Source organism: Garra rufa, chromosome 21 (assembly GCF_049309525.1).
Source record: "Garra rufa chromosome 21, GarRuf1.0, whole genome shotgun sequence".
Taxonomy (NCBI): Eukaryota; Metazoa; Chordata; class Actinopteri; order Cypriniformes; family Cyprinidae; genus Garra; species Garra rufa.
The window spans coordinates 2,686,194-2,703,238 of NC_133381.1; the positions used below are offsets into that span (position 1 = coordinate 2,686,194).

At 30.9% G+C, this 17,045-nt stretch overlaps 1 protein-coding gene across 1 annotated transcript in view; it reads right to left on the bottom strand.

Annotated features, from left to right (window-relative positions):
• LOC141296224 (uncharacterized) overlaps window positions 1-17,045 on the bottom strand; it is a 90,906-nt gene that overhangs the window by 48,577 nt on the left and 25,284 nt on the right. The window contains exons 9-12 of the mRNA XM_073827497.1: window positions 15,788-16,901; window positions 11,931-12,048; window positions 9,794-9,855; window positions 2,571-3,325 (exon numbers count right to left, since the gene is read on the bottom strand). Coding sequence (XP_073683598.1) covers window positions 2,571-3,325; window positions 9,794-9,855; window positions 11,931-12,048; window positions 15,788-16,901 — 2,049 coding nt within the window. The remainder of the gene's footprint in view (window positions 1-2,570; window positions 3,326-9,793; window positions 9,856-11,930; window positions 12,049-15,787; window positions 16,902-17,045) is intronic.

The following is a 17,045-nucleotide window of genomic DNA, read 5'->3' on the forward strand; positions in this document are numbered from 1 at the left end:
GTCAGCTCAGCTGCTCAGCTTTAGTTTAGGTTTCATGTTTAGCATTTATTTACACGTTTAAAGGCTCAAGCTGGAGACCGGAGTGAAGTATTTGGCCGATTCAGACTGCAGTGATGAGAATTATTTGGTTTCTGCCGTTGCTGAGAAACACGAGCAACACAAACAGGCCGATGGCGTACGAGCGAGACTTTAACAACGCTCCAGCCTGCCTTCGCTATCGCACTTTCCACTCCTATATCCTGAGGGAAAAACTCATTTCAGACAATACAGATGAGCCGTATCCCAGCAGCTTCTGTTTGTATTGAAGGATCACAGGGCTTTGACATGTATATCTGACTGCAATCCATCGGAGATAGAGATTAGGAAGGTTATTGAGGTCACCAGGTCAATCAAATCTACATTAGGATGATAATGAAACGTTTTAGATCAGATGTTTGTCCTAAAATTTCTTGTGAGGAATATTAATAGACACAAAATAGTACAGAGTATAGAGCCATAAAATGACTGTAGTGCATCTCAGATGATGTTAAAATCTCTAATCTGAGCATGGATTGAGACATTGTTGAGGGAAAAGAAAATTCAGATAGTTTTCAACTTAAAAATAACTAAAACTGAAATAAAAAAAAATATTTTATATGCAGACATCAGTGATCAGTAAAAACTGTGAGAGCGAAACAAACTAAATTAAACATTACTTAATAAAAAAAAAAAAAATTGATACAACTATTATAGCTATACAGATATAAAATAATAATAATAATAATATTCGTGATTCCTGAATTTATATATGAAAACTTAGTTTTGAAGTGCATTCGTTATGTTTGTATAAGAAAATTTGGTAACCCTTGCCTAGTTGTTTTAATATTATTGATATTTTTTAGAAGAAGTTAAAAGTTAAGAAAAAAAGAATTAGCTTGTAGCCTATATATGTTTAGGGCTATAGGCTAATCTTTTTCTTAACTTTTCTTAAACATTAAACATTAAAAGTTAACAGTTGAGTGAGCCGCAGATGTGCTCTCTGAGGAGCGTGACTGTAATCATGTAGTTTAACAGCTCTACTGTAACGTTTACTGGCGCGTGCCGTGAGTTAGTGCGAGTGTGAGGAATCACTGTACATCCTCCTCTAATCCCGCTAACAGTAACACACAGCCATAAAGCTGCTGCCGGCAGCACATATAAACACTCCAGCACACAGCGGAAGCTCCAGTGAGTCCGTGACACAGGCGTGCAGATGCACTCACAGCACTGCAGTGTGGGAATCAACTCAAGCAGTTTACATGATGAGGCAGCCAATGACACGTCCAAACAGCTGGAGGTGGATTAAAGTGACAAAATCAATAAAGCACTGCTCTATTTCAACTCAAAATGAATATAAAATGAACTAAAACTGATGGATTTGGATGCATTTGGCGAGCAGTTCATGCATTCTCTGGGAATCAAACCCATGAACTTGGCGTTGCAAGCGCTATATCTAATGTATGATATCTGTAGATAAAAACGATTTATTTCAGATTAACAAGAAAAATCTTTAACTTTAAATAATACTAAATAAAAAATAAAAAAAAATACACAAAAAAACTGATCTAATAAAAATCCCAAAATCAAACATCAAAATTACTAAATTAATAACTAAAATAAAAATAGAAAATAGAAAAATACAAAAAATAATTCAAAATATCAGCAACAATTATAAAGACATATTAAAAAAATAATCAAATAAAATAATCAATAATAAAATAATCAAAAAAGACAAAAAACTAACAACAAAATGACAAAACTTTAAAATAAAAACTTATTCAAAATGTCAATAAAAATTATACCAACAATTTAAAAAATATGATAAAAACAAACAACAAATTTACAAAAACTTTAAATAAAATTACAACAAAAATGGAAAATATAAAAATAATACTTAATTCAATGTAATAAAAATAAAAACATTACATAAAAAACTTTAAGTAAAATTATATTGAAGCAAAAAAAAACACACTATATATATATATATACTGAAACACTCCAAAACATGAATTTCTTTCTCAATTTTTTTGTCTTGTACAAATACAAATATCAAACATTTTTAAATCAAGATTTCAAATCAACATTTACTTTAGATGCAAAATTAGATAGGATAAAAAGTCTTGTTTTCTGAAAAAATGTATCCAGACTGAGTTTATAACAACAATATCTGCCAGAAAAATACATTTTTAAATATTTTAACATCATTTTACCAAGTATTATACAAATGTTTGCTCTTGTTTTAATCACAATGATGTGACATCCAAAAAAAGATCATTGTGTCACATAAAAGTATTTCACAGAACATTGAAAATCCAAGAAATGCATCTCAGTGGCAGATATTTAGTCTTGTTTTAAGCAAAAATTCTCTTAATTTTGATCATTTTTTTCAGAAAAAAATTAATTATGTTACGTCATTTTGCTTGCTTTGCTTAATCCAAGCGGACATTTTTAAAAATATTACATTTATGTTCCACAGGTTTAAAAGACATGAGGCGAATAAATGATGATAGAAAGATTATTTACATCTTAAAATGTGTCTGATGTGGACTTACTTGTTGTCCTGAATCTGGATGCGGCTCCAGTAGAGCGGTTTCATAGGGCAGGCCGGTTCTACGGTGGGTTTACGCGGCGCTTTCTCCGTCACCTGTCCAAATCCAAACCCGCCGAAAGCAGGAGGAGGAGGAGGAGCAGCACCAAAGCCTGGCATGGGTGGAGGAGGGGGTGGGGCTCCTGGTAGTCCAGGTGGTGGCGGAGGAGGGGGCGGGGCTCCAGGGAGAGGTGGAGGAGGAGGCGGAGCTCCTGGTAAACCAGGTGGAGGTGGCGGAGGAGGTGGGCCTCCAGGGAGGGGCGGAGGAGGGGGCGGGGCAGGATGAAGTCCAGGTAATGGTGGAGGGGGAGGAGGGGCGGAGCTACCAGGGAGAGGAGGAGGTGGTGGAGGCGGTGGAGGGGCGGAGCTACCGGGTAGAGGAGGTGGAGGAGGCGGTCCTGGACCTACACCTAAACTCATGCTAATGGAGTCTAGGTCGAGTTTTTTAGGCAGGCTGGAGCTGGAGCTTGGCACTGGTTTGGTCCCGTCTCCCTCTGGGGTTTTAATGAAGGTCTCGCGGTCGGTCTGGACGCACACGTTGCGGAAGCTTTTGGGCAGTTGGTCATCTTCAGTGGAGACACAGACGTCATGCATATCGCCGCGCTCCCGTAAGGTGTTATACGTCTGCTCCCGCTGCATCCTGCCGATGACCGACTCCAGACGCGACACCACCTCCGCATGCTCCCCTCGAACCTGGAATATCTGCAGCTCGAAATCCGCCTGGAGTCACACATGCAGAAACGACAAATAAGTACTATAAGTGGACAATGAACAATAAAAACATCTCACAATATGTCAGGGTTATCAATGTTAGCTAAATTAAAGCTAAACTAAAAAATTAAATTATTGTAGTTTAACATGTTTATCATGAGAAATCTTAAAAATAAAAAAAACAATTCAAAATTTTAATAAAAACTATACAGACATTTAAAAAATATGATAAAAACAAACAACAAATTTACTAAATTTTAAATGAAATAAAAATATACACATTTTAAAAACAGATCTAATAAAAATAAAAGCAAACATTAAAATGACTAAAATATTAACTAAAATTTAATTTAAAATGAAAAATATAAAATTACAAAAAAATTAATTCAAAAATCTGTAACAACTATATAAATATATTTAAAAAATAATCAAATAAAATAATATATAATAAACTAGTCTTATAAAAATGACAAAAACAAACAAAATTACAAAACTTTAAAATAAAAATGGAAATCATAAAAATAAAAACTAATTCAAAATTGTAACAAACTATAAAAGTAAAAAAATGTATGATAAAAACAAACAAATTTACTAAAACTAAAATATTAACTAAAATTAAAATGAACATGAAAAATATAAAAATACAAAAATAACTCAAAATATCAGTAACAACTATATAGATATATTAAAAATAATCAAATAAAATAATATATAATAAAATAATCTAATAAAAATTACACAAACAAACAACAAAATTACAAAACTTTAAAATAAAAATGGAAATCATTAAAATAAAAAATAATTAAATAGATATATTCAAAAAATAAATAAATTAAAATAATCAATTAAAAAAATAATAAAAACAAAATTACATAACTTGTAATTTAAAATGGAAATGTAATTTAAAATAAAAATGGAAAAAAAAACTAATTCAAAATTAGTTGATAAAAAAATGATAAAAACAACAAATTTACTAAAACTTAAAAATAAAATTACAAAAAAATGAAAAATATAAAAATAAAACTTAATTCAAAATATTAATATATATACATGTATATATGTAAATGTAATAAAAAAATACATTACTAAAACTTTAACTAAAATTAAAACAAAAAATATACATAAAATTATAAATGTTAAATTTTAAATTATAAATTTCCATAGAATGGAAAACTGTGTTTACCTTGGCGTAGTTAAATAATAAGAGTTCAGTACATGGACATGACATACCATGAGTCTCAAACACCATTGTTTCCTCCTTCTTATATAAATCTAGTGTTTGCAAAAGACCACCGAAGAATCAATTCCAACATAACACCGCCTGTTACGCCATAGTCCCGGGATCGTTATTAGTTACGCCTCCAACATTTGAATCGCCCAATATCAGTAACATCAGTACATCAGTAAAACAAGGCAAGCCACTGAAGGGACACGGTTAGCTTAATGCTAGCGCTAGCCTGTTACATTGCAATACATAGGATTTAACTTACCACATAAACAGAGAGATGACTGCGCTGATGATGGCGAATGATTTACAGATCCCGAGTATCACTGACAAGCAGCTGAACGTGTGTGGTAAGTAACGTAAGCACTCCCTCTGCATTATAACGTTACACAGAGCACATACGATCACAGTAATGAGACTAAAATGTTGGCGATTCAAAACGGCAGATTCAACGAACCACATATTAAAAGCGGCTAGAGCTCCTAATTAAATACATATTTTTATCAATGTGCCAGCTATAGAGATGAGCAGCTCTGTGAAACAGCCAATCAGAGCAGAGCTCATTAATATTCATGAAGCTTCCAAATAAGGCAATAACAGAGCATTTCATTCTAGGGACAAATCCTAGGGTTGTAAATGGAGCAGTAAAACCGTTTCTGGAGATTTTTTGCCCGTTCCTATGCCATATACCCTCTATGTAGATATCAGAGAACAATTTAAAATATTCTCTCAATGCATTCTATGGCACCTTTAACAAAAACTACTACAGTATATCAATGACACTGACACATTTCAAAACATGAATTTCTTTCTCAATATTTTTGTCTTGTTTTCCGATACAAATATCAAACATTTTCAAATCAAGATTTCAAATCAACATTTACTTTAGATGCAAAATATTTTTGTAAAACAATTTTGCATCTCCAGTAAATGCATTTTGATTTAAAAATGTTTATATGTATATATCAGAAAACAAGACAAAAATACTGAGTAAGAGCTTCACGTTTTTGTCTTTGCTTCCAAAAATCCAGAGGACGAGTGTCACGTTTTGTCGGTCAGTGCGGTCTGTCTTACTCCAGAGCATTTTTTATCACATTTAGACCCTTTCTCCAGTCAAACATAATGGTGAGTTTTCAGATGAGTTCAGCAGTGAAGCATCATCTTATTTCATATGAGGAGCTGCCAGGAGCATCTGGAGTCCATCAGAACATCACAGCTTCCTTCACACTGCCCTCACATTCAATATCACTGTTTACAGTCAGAGGTCACCACATTAAACACTAGAAACACATTAACCTGCTGCTATGAGCAAACGTGCTTATGAAAACGACATGTCTCCACTGGAAGACTCAATGAATGTGACTGAATGCTGGAGAAAATGTTCTTGATCAGTATTTCTGTCTTGTTTTCCAGTGAAAATATCTAAACATCCTTAAAGGTACATTTACTGGAGAAGCAAAATGATAGAAGATTTTAAGTCTTGTTTTGTGAGAAATGTATCAAAATGAATAAAAATGACAAAAAACAACAAAAAAAACGAATTAAAATGTAAAGGGAAATATAAAAATAAAAGCTAATTCCAAATATTATAATTAATAATATTACTTTAAGGTACATAAAAAATACATCTAATAAAAATGAAACAAACAACAAAATCACAAAAACTTTGACTAACTTTGACTTTTAAACAGAAAACATAGAAATAAAAACAAATTTAAAATTTGTATAAAAATGATAATGGCATATTAAAAATAAATCTAATAAAAATGACAAAAACAAAGCACAAAACTACTTAAACTTTTACTTAAAATGAAAACCAAAAATATAAAAATAAAAACAATTCAAATTTGAATAAAAACTATAAAGATTTAAAAAAAATGTAAAAAGAGTTTTAAAAAATAAATAAATAATAAAAAATTTACTTCACTAACTTAAGTTACTTAAAATTAAAATGAGTACTGAAAACATAAAACGAAAAAGTAATTAAAAATATGAATAAAAACTATAAAGGCATATTTTAAAAAATGTAATCTTAATAAAAATAACAAAAACAAAAAACAAAATTACTAAAACTTTGACTTAAAATGAAAACCGAAAATATATAAATAAAAACAATTCAAAATTTTAATAAAAAATATAAAGACATTTTAAAAACAATCAAAAGAAAAAAAAAAGAAAAAAATCCAATTAAAAAAATTAGCTTAAGTTAATTAAAATTAAAATGAGTACTGAAAATATAAAATGAAAAACTAATATTAATAAAAACTATAAAAGCATATAAAAAAATCTAAATTAATAAAAAGAACAAAATTACTACAACTTTGACTACAATTAAAACAAAAATGATAAAAAAAATAGAAAATTTGAATAAAAATTATAAAGACATTTAAAAAAAATGTAAAGAAAATAAAAATGAAGAAAAAAAACAATAACAAAAAATAAAAAAAACTAATTATTAATAAAAAATAATATTAATAAAAACTATAAAGGCATATATATATATATATATATATATATATATATATATATATATATAAAATGATAAAAAAAGTAATTTACTTTTTTAATAATATAATAGTATATCAGTGCTACTAAAATAACACTGCAATACATACAAAGCAAAACATGATTTTTCCTCTGTATACAAAGGTCAAATTATTTTAAATCAAGATAGATTTACTTCAGATGCAGAATGACGCAGATATACCAATGTTCAGCAATTTTTTTTTGCTGAAACAAGAACAAATATTCATCAATTGGGTCAGAAAATGTAACATTTTAATTTTTAAATAAGTGTAATTAAGTTCAATTAAGTTTTCTGACCACACTGGCAGATATTTGTTCTTGTTTTAATCATAAGTTCACTTCATCATTTAAACATCATACTTTGTGATGTAAAACTAATCTATGTTTACGATCACAGCCTGTGGAGGTTAAACACTCTTCTGAAAATGAAACACAGAAGTTGTGCTCATATATTGTCTAATGAAGGTGTTAGTTAGATCAGACCGTGGTCACGATGAAAGTGTTGAGCCTGAGAGCGACAGCATCACAGCTCCAGTTATTGGCTCTCGGCGTGGATCATAAAGCACGCGTGACATGGGCCTCGTAAAGCAGTCGCTCGTCGACGTCACTGATTTTCCACAGCGGTCGTCAGAAGTGTTATGACCTCTCAAAAATGATTAAACATCATATTGTCCAGACAGCAAACGCACTGCTGGGATCTGACGTCCTCATATCTGGGATCCTCAAGCTTTGGAGTAAATCTGCGTTTAGTGCTAAACTGACAGCGGGAGTACAACTGAACGCCCTACCAATTTAGAGACCAGATTTAGTCAGAATCTGGTTAGCCATTACCGTACAATCAACATCACATGAAAAATACTTTGTAAAAATACTCTTATTGGAAGTTATTATTTAGAACCAGTCTTAAGCAGCACAGGTATATTTGTAGCAATAGCTAAAAAAGACATTGTATTTCGTCGTAAATATATCAAAACATAATTTTTGATTAGTAATATGCATTGTTAAGAACTTCAGTTTTCTCAAATGTATTTATTTTTTGCACCCTCAGAATTAAGTTTTTAAATATTTCCAAATATTGTCCTATCCTAACAAACCATATGTCAATGGAAAGTTTATATATATTTTTTTTATTTATGTATAAATCTCAATTTCAAAAATTTATTACCATGACTGTTTTTTAATCTTCCATTAAAATACACTGCTGTTCAAAAGTTTTGGATCAGTAAGATTTTGTATATATATGATCAAAAATACAGATAAAATGTGACCCTGGACCACAAAACCAGTCTTAAGTCGCTGGGGTATATTTGTAGCAATAGCCAAAAATACATTGTATGGGTCAAAATTATTGATTTATCTTTTATTCCAAAAATCATGAGGAAATTAAGTAAAGATTATGTTCCATGAAGATTTTTTTTGTAAAATTCCGACTGTAAACATATCAAAATGTAATTTTTGATTAGCAATATGCATTGTTAAGAACTTAATTTGGACAACTTTAAAGGTGATTTTCTCAGTATTTTGATTTTTTTGCACCCTCAGATTCCAGATTTTCAAATAGATGTATCTCGGCCAAATATTGTCCTATCCTAACAAACCATACATCAACAGAAAGCTTATTTGTTGAGCTTTCATATGATGTATACATCTCAGTTTTGTCAAATTTAACCTTATGACTGGTTTTGTGGGTCAGGGTCACAAATCTGTAATTTTGTGTAATATTATTGCATTTTAAAATAACAGTTTTCTATTGTAATATACTTTAAAATATAATTTATTCCTGTGATGCAACGCTGAATTTTCAGCATCATTACTCCAGTATTCAGCGTCACATGATCCTTCAGGAAATTCCTTCATTCTAATATACTGATTTATAATCAATATTTTTTGGGACCTGTGATTCCTTTTTTTTTTTTTTTGAAAAATAAGCTAAAAAAAACCCTGTTTATTCCAAATTAAAATGCTGCCTTACAATATACACTATACTACTTAAATGTTTGGGGTCAGTACATTATTTATCTCTTTTTCAAAGAAATTAATACTTTTATTCAGCAAGTATGTGTTAAATGGATAAAAAGCTAAAAAGACTTATATTGTTGGAAAGGCTATTTGATTAAATACAGCATTGTTCAGCATAAGAGACTCTATTTAAAATATTAAAAAACTACAATCTACTATAGTCAGTATTTTAGTATTACTGAAATAGTGTTACAATTTTATTAATAATTTGAATTGGCTTTTATTTTTTTATATTTTCAGTTTTCTTTTTAAGCTTTGTTAACATTTTAGTAATTATTATTATTAATATATATATATATATTTTTTTTTTACTTATATCTACATAGTTTCTATTAATTTTTTAAGTTTTAGTTTTGAAAATGAGGAATGTGAGCTAAAAAAATGTTTTTTCTTCCTTTTTTAAAATGAATATAATTTTAGTTCAAATTTAAGCTAAAGTTTTATCTCAAATTTTTACATGATTTTAGCTATCTATAATCTTGGAACCCAGAAATAGCACCTATTGCATCAGTAAAACTGGTTGTGGATACTGTTTCTTTCTGCCTTATTAAACAGAAAATCCCTCACCATCCTGTTCCGGACAGATTCTGATCTTAAGGCCGAAGACACACGTCTCAATCAGACTGTCTCTCCTGACCTCTAGTGTTTTCTGTCAGTACTGCAGCTCTGATGACCATTTGTGATTGTTTGGATGGAGCTAAACTTACATGCTGTTTCTCCAGTTCTTCTTTACACTCTCTCTTCAGCTGAAGGAGGGCGGCCTGATGCTCTGAAACACACAAAACAACAGCAAGAGTTCATTTACACAGAGAAAAACATACAATAGCAATACATGAGCTCAGCTCAGATGTTTCTCCTGCAATGAAATAAGATTATAGAGCTGTGAAACGAATGTGGAGATTAAACATCAGTTCATTTGGAAACTGATGAACAGAGATGTGATTTCAGACTCTGGGTTCTTCTGTTTACAACACTGCAAAAAATGTTTTTCGTACTTAGATTTTTTGTCTTGTTTCCAGCCAAAATATATAAAAATTCTGAAATCAAGAAGGATTTTAGTAAAAAATACTTTATTAAATGTTTTCTTGCATATTACATGGGCTGAGTCGACTTGACTTTACATTTTATGAACTTATGTCAATAGAGTCTGTAGAATTTTTTTTATTAAGCTTTACAATGAATAAAATTAAAAAATCAGAAAGTTTTTCTTTTCTTTTGTATTTATTAACTGAGCAGACACTTTATCCAGACTCTTTTCTGTACTGCAAAAAATGATTTTCTTACGTAGATTTTTTGTCTTGTTTCCAGTCAAAATATCTAAAAATTCTTAAATCAAGGATTTTCTAGACAAGTAAAAATTATTTTCTTGTTTTCAAATAAAAACAAGTCAAAATAAAGTGAGTTTTTGCTTAGAACAAGCAAATTAATTTGCCAATGGGGTAAGAATTTTTTTTTTAATTTCAAACAGAAAACCAAATTATTTTTCTTAAACCATTGGCAAATTATTTTGCTTGTTTCAAGCAAAAACGCACTTCATTTTGACTTGTTTTTTCTGAAAACAAGACAATAATTTTTACTCGTCTTGATTTAAGAATTTTTAGATATTTTGGCTGAAACAAGACAAAACATCTAAGTAAGAAAAGAAAAGTGTATGGATAAAGTGTCTGCTAAATTAATAAATAAATAAAAATAATAAAGAAAGAAAGGAAGAATTAATTTGATAAATAAGTTCAGTCAGTATTCTCTCTCTCTCTCTCTCTCTCTCTCTCTCTCTCTCTCTCTCTCTCTCTCTCTCTCTCTCTTTTTAAAGAAATTAATACTTTTATTCACCAAGGATGTGTTAAAATAGATAGAAAGTAATAGTAAACACACTGTTAGAAAATATTTTTGTTTTGAATAAATGCTGTTTTTTTGGTTTTACTTTTTATTCATCAAAGAATCAAAGAAAAAAGTATCGCTGGTTCCAAAAACATATTAAGCAAACCATTTCAACAGATAATAAATCAGCATATTAAAATGATTTCTGAAGGATCATGTGACACTGAAGACTGGAGTAATGATGCTGAAAAATTCAGCACTGTGTCACACAAATAAATTATATTTTAAAGTATATTAAAATAAGAAAACAATATTAGAAATTGCAATAATATTTTAATACATTATAATTTTTTTCTGTATTTTTGATCAAATAAATAAAGCCTTGGTGAGCATAAGAGACTCCATTAAAAGATATTAAAAAACGTACAATCTACTGCATTCAAAAGTGTTGTTTTAGTATTACTGAAATAAAAAAAATCTAAGTAAGAAAAGCATTTGGAGTGAAGAAAAGTGTCTGGATAAAGTGTCTGCTAAATTAATATATACAAAAGAAAAGAAAAACTTTCTGATCTTTTCATTTTATTCATTGTAAAGCTCAATAAAAGACTCTGACTATGGACATTAGCTCATAAAATGTCAAATCAAGTCGAGTAAGCGCATGTAATATGATATAAGACAGCGCATGTGTGCTTTTCATGATGGAACGGCTCACACACGTGTTCAGGGTGGACGCTCACACCCATCAGGAGCCTGAATATTTCTCCATAAAGCTCAGAGCTGGATTAACCAGAGCAGCTGGTTTAGAGTCGGATGTAATTAACTAGCTTTGTGTAGTTTGATGAATCAAGCTCCTGCGTTCAGTCCTTTAACCGGGAAGATGTGTAAACTGCATTTGACCAGCATCACATGACAAACACGATCACGCAGGACGGATAAAAACAACATCTGAGCTTGCAAAGGCCAGACAGCACAGATTAGATTAGGAAAGAGGCTGTGGTTGAGATGAGTGAAGACAAACTGGCTCACCGGCTTCAGTGTAACGCAGGCCCACCTTCTCCTCTCCATCCTCTTTAGGTGGAGGCCAGACGGCCTGCAGACGCCCAGGGGTTCGGTCCTCACCATCTGACGGAGATGTCACCTCAGACTGAGGAGAGACACAGAAATGAATGAATCAACGTCTCTGAGAAAACGGAGAAAAAACACTGCACTGCGTAAATACAAACACTTAATATTTCAGAAATAAGCCTAAAACGTAGATTCAAAAAAGACCAAAATGCTGCACACGGGATCTGAGATTAACACTCACACAATAGCAAATGCAAGAAAAAAAAAAATTAAAATAAATAAATTAAAAAAAAAAACTTCACTTGCCAGTTGGACCAAGAACAGCATAGTTTTATGGATTAAACTGTAAGAGCGACAATCTCCACCAAAACAAATGTTTAGAGCAACACGATCACCAAAAATGCAGGAAATTAAAGGGACAACCCTTTACAATAAGGTCTCAATTGTTAATGTTTTCACTTCACATCAATTTACAATGAGCAATATATTTTTAATCATTAGTTAAACTTTATAAATGTTAATGTTAGTCAATAAAATACTGTTTAATAAATAAATAAATAAAAATGCATTTATTATTTTATTATTATTTAATTATATATATATATATATATATATATATATATATATTTTTTTTTTTTTTTTTTTTTTTTTTTTATAATTAAAAATAAATAATGTTAATAAAACACTGTTAGTTTATAAACTGTTCACTGGTTATTTCATAGTGCATTAACTAATCATAACAGATACAACTTTTGACTTAAAAATCTATTAGTTAATGTTAAATTACATTAAAAGTATTATTTATTATTAGTTCAGGTTTACTAATGTAGCTAATTAATGTAAACAAAGGGAACCTTTTTGTCAACTGTTGCCAAAAAACATCTAAGTACTGTTATAAATAAATACTGTTAGGAAAATATACAAATTAATTAATATACTGTGTTTAATGTTTCCAACTTAATTCACTGATGTGTAGCAAAAATGTTGTTTTGGACCCTAAAAATCAGATAAAACCTAAAAAAGAAAAAAAAAACTTTAATTATGATGCTAGAAAAGTTTTAGAATTTTAGAATTTTTTTCACAAATGATGTTAACAACAGCATGAATTAAAGATGTATTATTTTCTCTATGTATTAATGAATCATCACATTGATCGAGGTGTCATAAATCATTTGTATGAGTAATACATACTTTGACCTTCTTGATAAAAATAATTAAATGATAAATAATAGTATTTATATTTTTATGGGGACACTGTAATGCCTGAAAACACTATTATTTATTAATTAAGTATTAATTAATTAATTCAATAAAAAATGTATTAAATAATAATACATTTACAGGTAGTAAAAAATTTCATTTGGACCCTTAAAAAATTAATAAATAAATACATGTACTTAAGATAAATATATTATTGTTAATATTTGTTAATATAAATATAATTTAAACTATTTATATATCTAAATCTATTTTTGTATTTATTAGTTTACTATTTTTATAAGTTTGTTTGGATGCTTAGATAAAAACAGGAAACAAACAAACATAAAAACATACACACATACACACATAAATCTATTTTTAAAGGGGCAAATATAATGTTTTTTTGTCTTTAAAAATATTTATTGCCAGTATTTTCTCACAAAAATTCACTGACATGTGGCAACCCTAGTGAAAAATAAATATACTACATTTATTTCATGTTAAGTATACTACAAATACATTTACATATTATGTACTTAATAAAAATACCCTGCAATTGTACCTTTAGTATACTAAACTGGTATATTTAAAGTCTGATTAATTGTAACAACTAATTTTGTACTTGTTTTACTTTAATTGTGCGAAAGTAGAGCTTAAGTCCAACTAAGAAAGAAATGTGCATTGTGCACAAGTAGTACTTCAAAAAAAGCTTCATTACAACTTTCTTAAAATAATTTTTATATCAGTAAGTAGCAATATGTCAGTAAAAATGTTAAAAGTCTATTAACTTATTTACTACAAAAAATAACATATTTACTATAAATACAAAATTAATAATTAATAATACATAAAATAAAATAAAATAAAAATAGACTTGAACTATACTTAGCATAAAATTAATGCATTTTAAATCTTTTACTTTTTGCTAGGGAATGGACCCTTAAAATTTCATAAAAATCTATCCACCTTCTTTTTTTTTTTTTATCTTTTTTTTTTAAATGTGTCTGGTTTCCAGACTTATTCATGTCCAGCTATTTTTAGCTGTACAAAACAACTCATTTTGCAGCTTGATATTGCAAACTAGTGTGTCTTGCCATATTATTTTAATGTATTGTATTAAAGATGAACACAATGGTTTGTTTACTGCATTTCATTCCGGCTTATGAACCAGAAATCTTACCTTTTACCAGAAAACAGCTTACTTTAGCATTGAAAATAAGGTGTATAAATAAATAAAAAAACTACCGTAACTATGATACGAAAAATTTGCACTGCTCGATTATGCCAAAAATCATAATCACAATTATTTTGGTCAATACTGTAATCACGATTATTTAACACGATTATGACTAGGTCCAAAACTTTATATTAGTGATTCATTTAAAGATAGCAATGCAACAGAAAAAATATACAAATGCTGAATACTTTTATGCAAGTCTAAAGTAGTCAAACAGCCTACTACAGAAATTGAATGTAATTATTTGAATGTAAAATAAATGAATTAAACATGCTTTGTTTCTTATTAAAACTACAAAAGTCCTTCATTCAAGTGCAGTGAGTGATTTTTCTCTTTGTATTTTTACGTCTTATTAATATTAAGCACGGACGGCAGAAGGAATATTATTTGTGACCCTGGACCACAAAACCAGTCTTAAGTCGCTGGGGTATATTTGTAGCAATAGCCAAAAATACATTGCATGGGTCAAAATTATAGATTTTTCTTTTATGCCAAAAATCATTAAGAAATTAAGTAAAGATCATGTTCCATTAAGATTTTTTGTAAAATTTCTACTATAAATATATCAAAATGTAATTTTTGATTAGTAATATGCATTGTTAAGAACTTAATTTGGACGACTTTAAAGGTGATTTTCTCAGTCTTTTGATTTTTTTTGCACCCTCAGATTCCAGATTTTCAAATAGTTGTATCTCAGCCAAATATTGTTCTATCCTAACAAACCATACATAAATAGAAAGCTTATTTATTGAGCTTTCATATGTTGTAAACATCTCAGTTTTGTAAAATTTAACCTTATGACTGGTTTTGTGGTCCAGGGTCACATATGTTGCCGCTTTAAGAGCCACATGGATCCAATATACTGTTACCCACGTATTTTCATTCTCAACTGTTTATGATCATTTAAGACAGAACTTACAAGAGTTTACACAAATAATCACCAAGCGCCTCATTTTGAAATATTTTTGCGTGTATCTGACCGTTTATGCGCACCTTGAGCTAAAAGATCTTTACACGTCCATGTTCTGTTCCGTCTCTGAGCTCAGCGCTTTTAAAAACACAACATCAAAGAAACATTAATAAATCAAGCACGTCCCGTTTTATAAGAGTCACGTTACATGATTTTGCTGATTTGCATGTGAAATTAGGCTTTTATGGAGGAGCGAAAACGCACCACTGGAAACGGGGCGGAATGAGACGCAATAATTGTTTCATCTCGATTACTGTATTTTCATTATCATTGAAGCTGAAATCGAAATTGAAACTGAATTTCGATTATTGCACAGCCCTACTAAAAATTATTCACAATCTTTGAACTTATTACAAAGAATAAGGAACGGTCACGTTGACAGCGGTGTGCTAAATCATCTGTAATACATACTTTCTCTTTCTCCTCTGTAGGACTTTTGACGTCAGCAACCGGTGCTTTATTCTGTCTCTCAAAGATGGACCTCAGCAGCTCTTTATCGCTCTTCTTCTTCCTCTTGACAGCGTCCAGGTCTAGCGCGGCTTCCACAGGATCCTTCTTAGCAGATTTAGAGCCGAATAATTTAGATTTTAAAGCATCAAATGACGCATCTGTCGGCGTTTTGGTACCACTGTCTGTTTTAACATCACCCTCCGGTTTTCCAGAGGTCACTTCATCGCTTGAATCCGCAGCGTCCGATTTGTCCTCATTCTGTTTGACTTCAACGTTCGACACTTTCTGTAACAAATTGGTGATTTCAGACAAACTTCTGGGTTCGTTTTTCTTTTTAGTAACTCCGCTGCTTATGGGTTGTTCGAGTTTGGCTTTGTTGACGTGTTGTTTGAGGCTCAGCAGCGCTCGATCGCCGTCTCTCTGTTTGATTTCCGAAAGCGTCTCTCTTTCGTCTCCGAGCGCTCCTTTCTTCAGCACCCTTAAGCCGCTGAACAGAGCGGGCATCTGGTATCTGTCGCCGCTGCTTTTAGTCGGACTGTTGTCCTGTTTGGAGTCTTTCGGAGGAGGAGAGAGAGCGTCTGGCACGCTTTCAGATCCCGAGACCGTCTCTGAAAGACCTTTTGTCTCTGGCTGAGGATCTGAGGTTGGTAAAACAGAAGCTGGACTATCAGTATCTCCTTTTTGGGAATCCACTGGAGAGGCAGGATCTGCTTCTGAATTCCCTTCTTGGTGAGAATCACCTGAAAGCGAATCAATGTTCTCACCTGCATTATCTGATTCTGAAGCAGGTGAAGGTTTGTGAAGAGGAAGGACTCGTCTCCAGCTGCTAACATCTGAGTTGCCAGTGAAACTTCTGTTCAGTAATTCTGATGCTGAATCTACTCTATGAGCGTTCCAAGATGGAACTTCTTTCCTGGAATCATCCAAAATGCGGGATGAGAAATCCAGAGAGCGGTTGAGTTTTCCGTAGGAACCTGTCCGGTTCAGAATCGAAGCGTCTTTAAGCGATCGCTCCACGAGACTCTCGGCTTTGACCACAAACGGCTCGAGTTTCTCCTCAGATCCTTCATGTTCCCTGTCAACAACAAGAAGATTTAAAGCTAGGGGTTTAAACTCATTATTACTCAAATGGACACTGCAAAAAAATGTTTTTGTCTTGTTTTCCAGTACAAATATCTAAGCTTTTTTAAATTAAGGAATGTTTTATTTATTTAGAGGA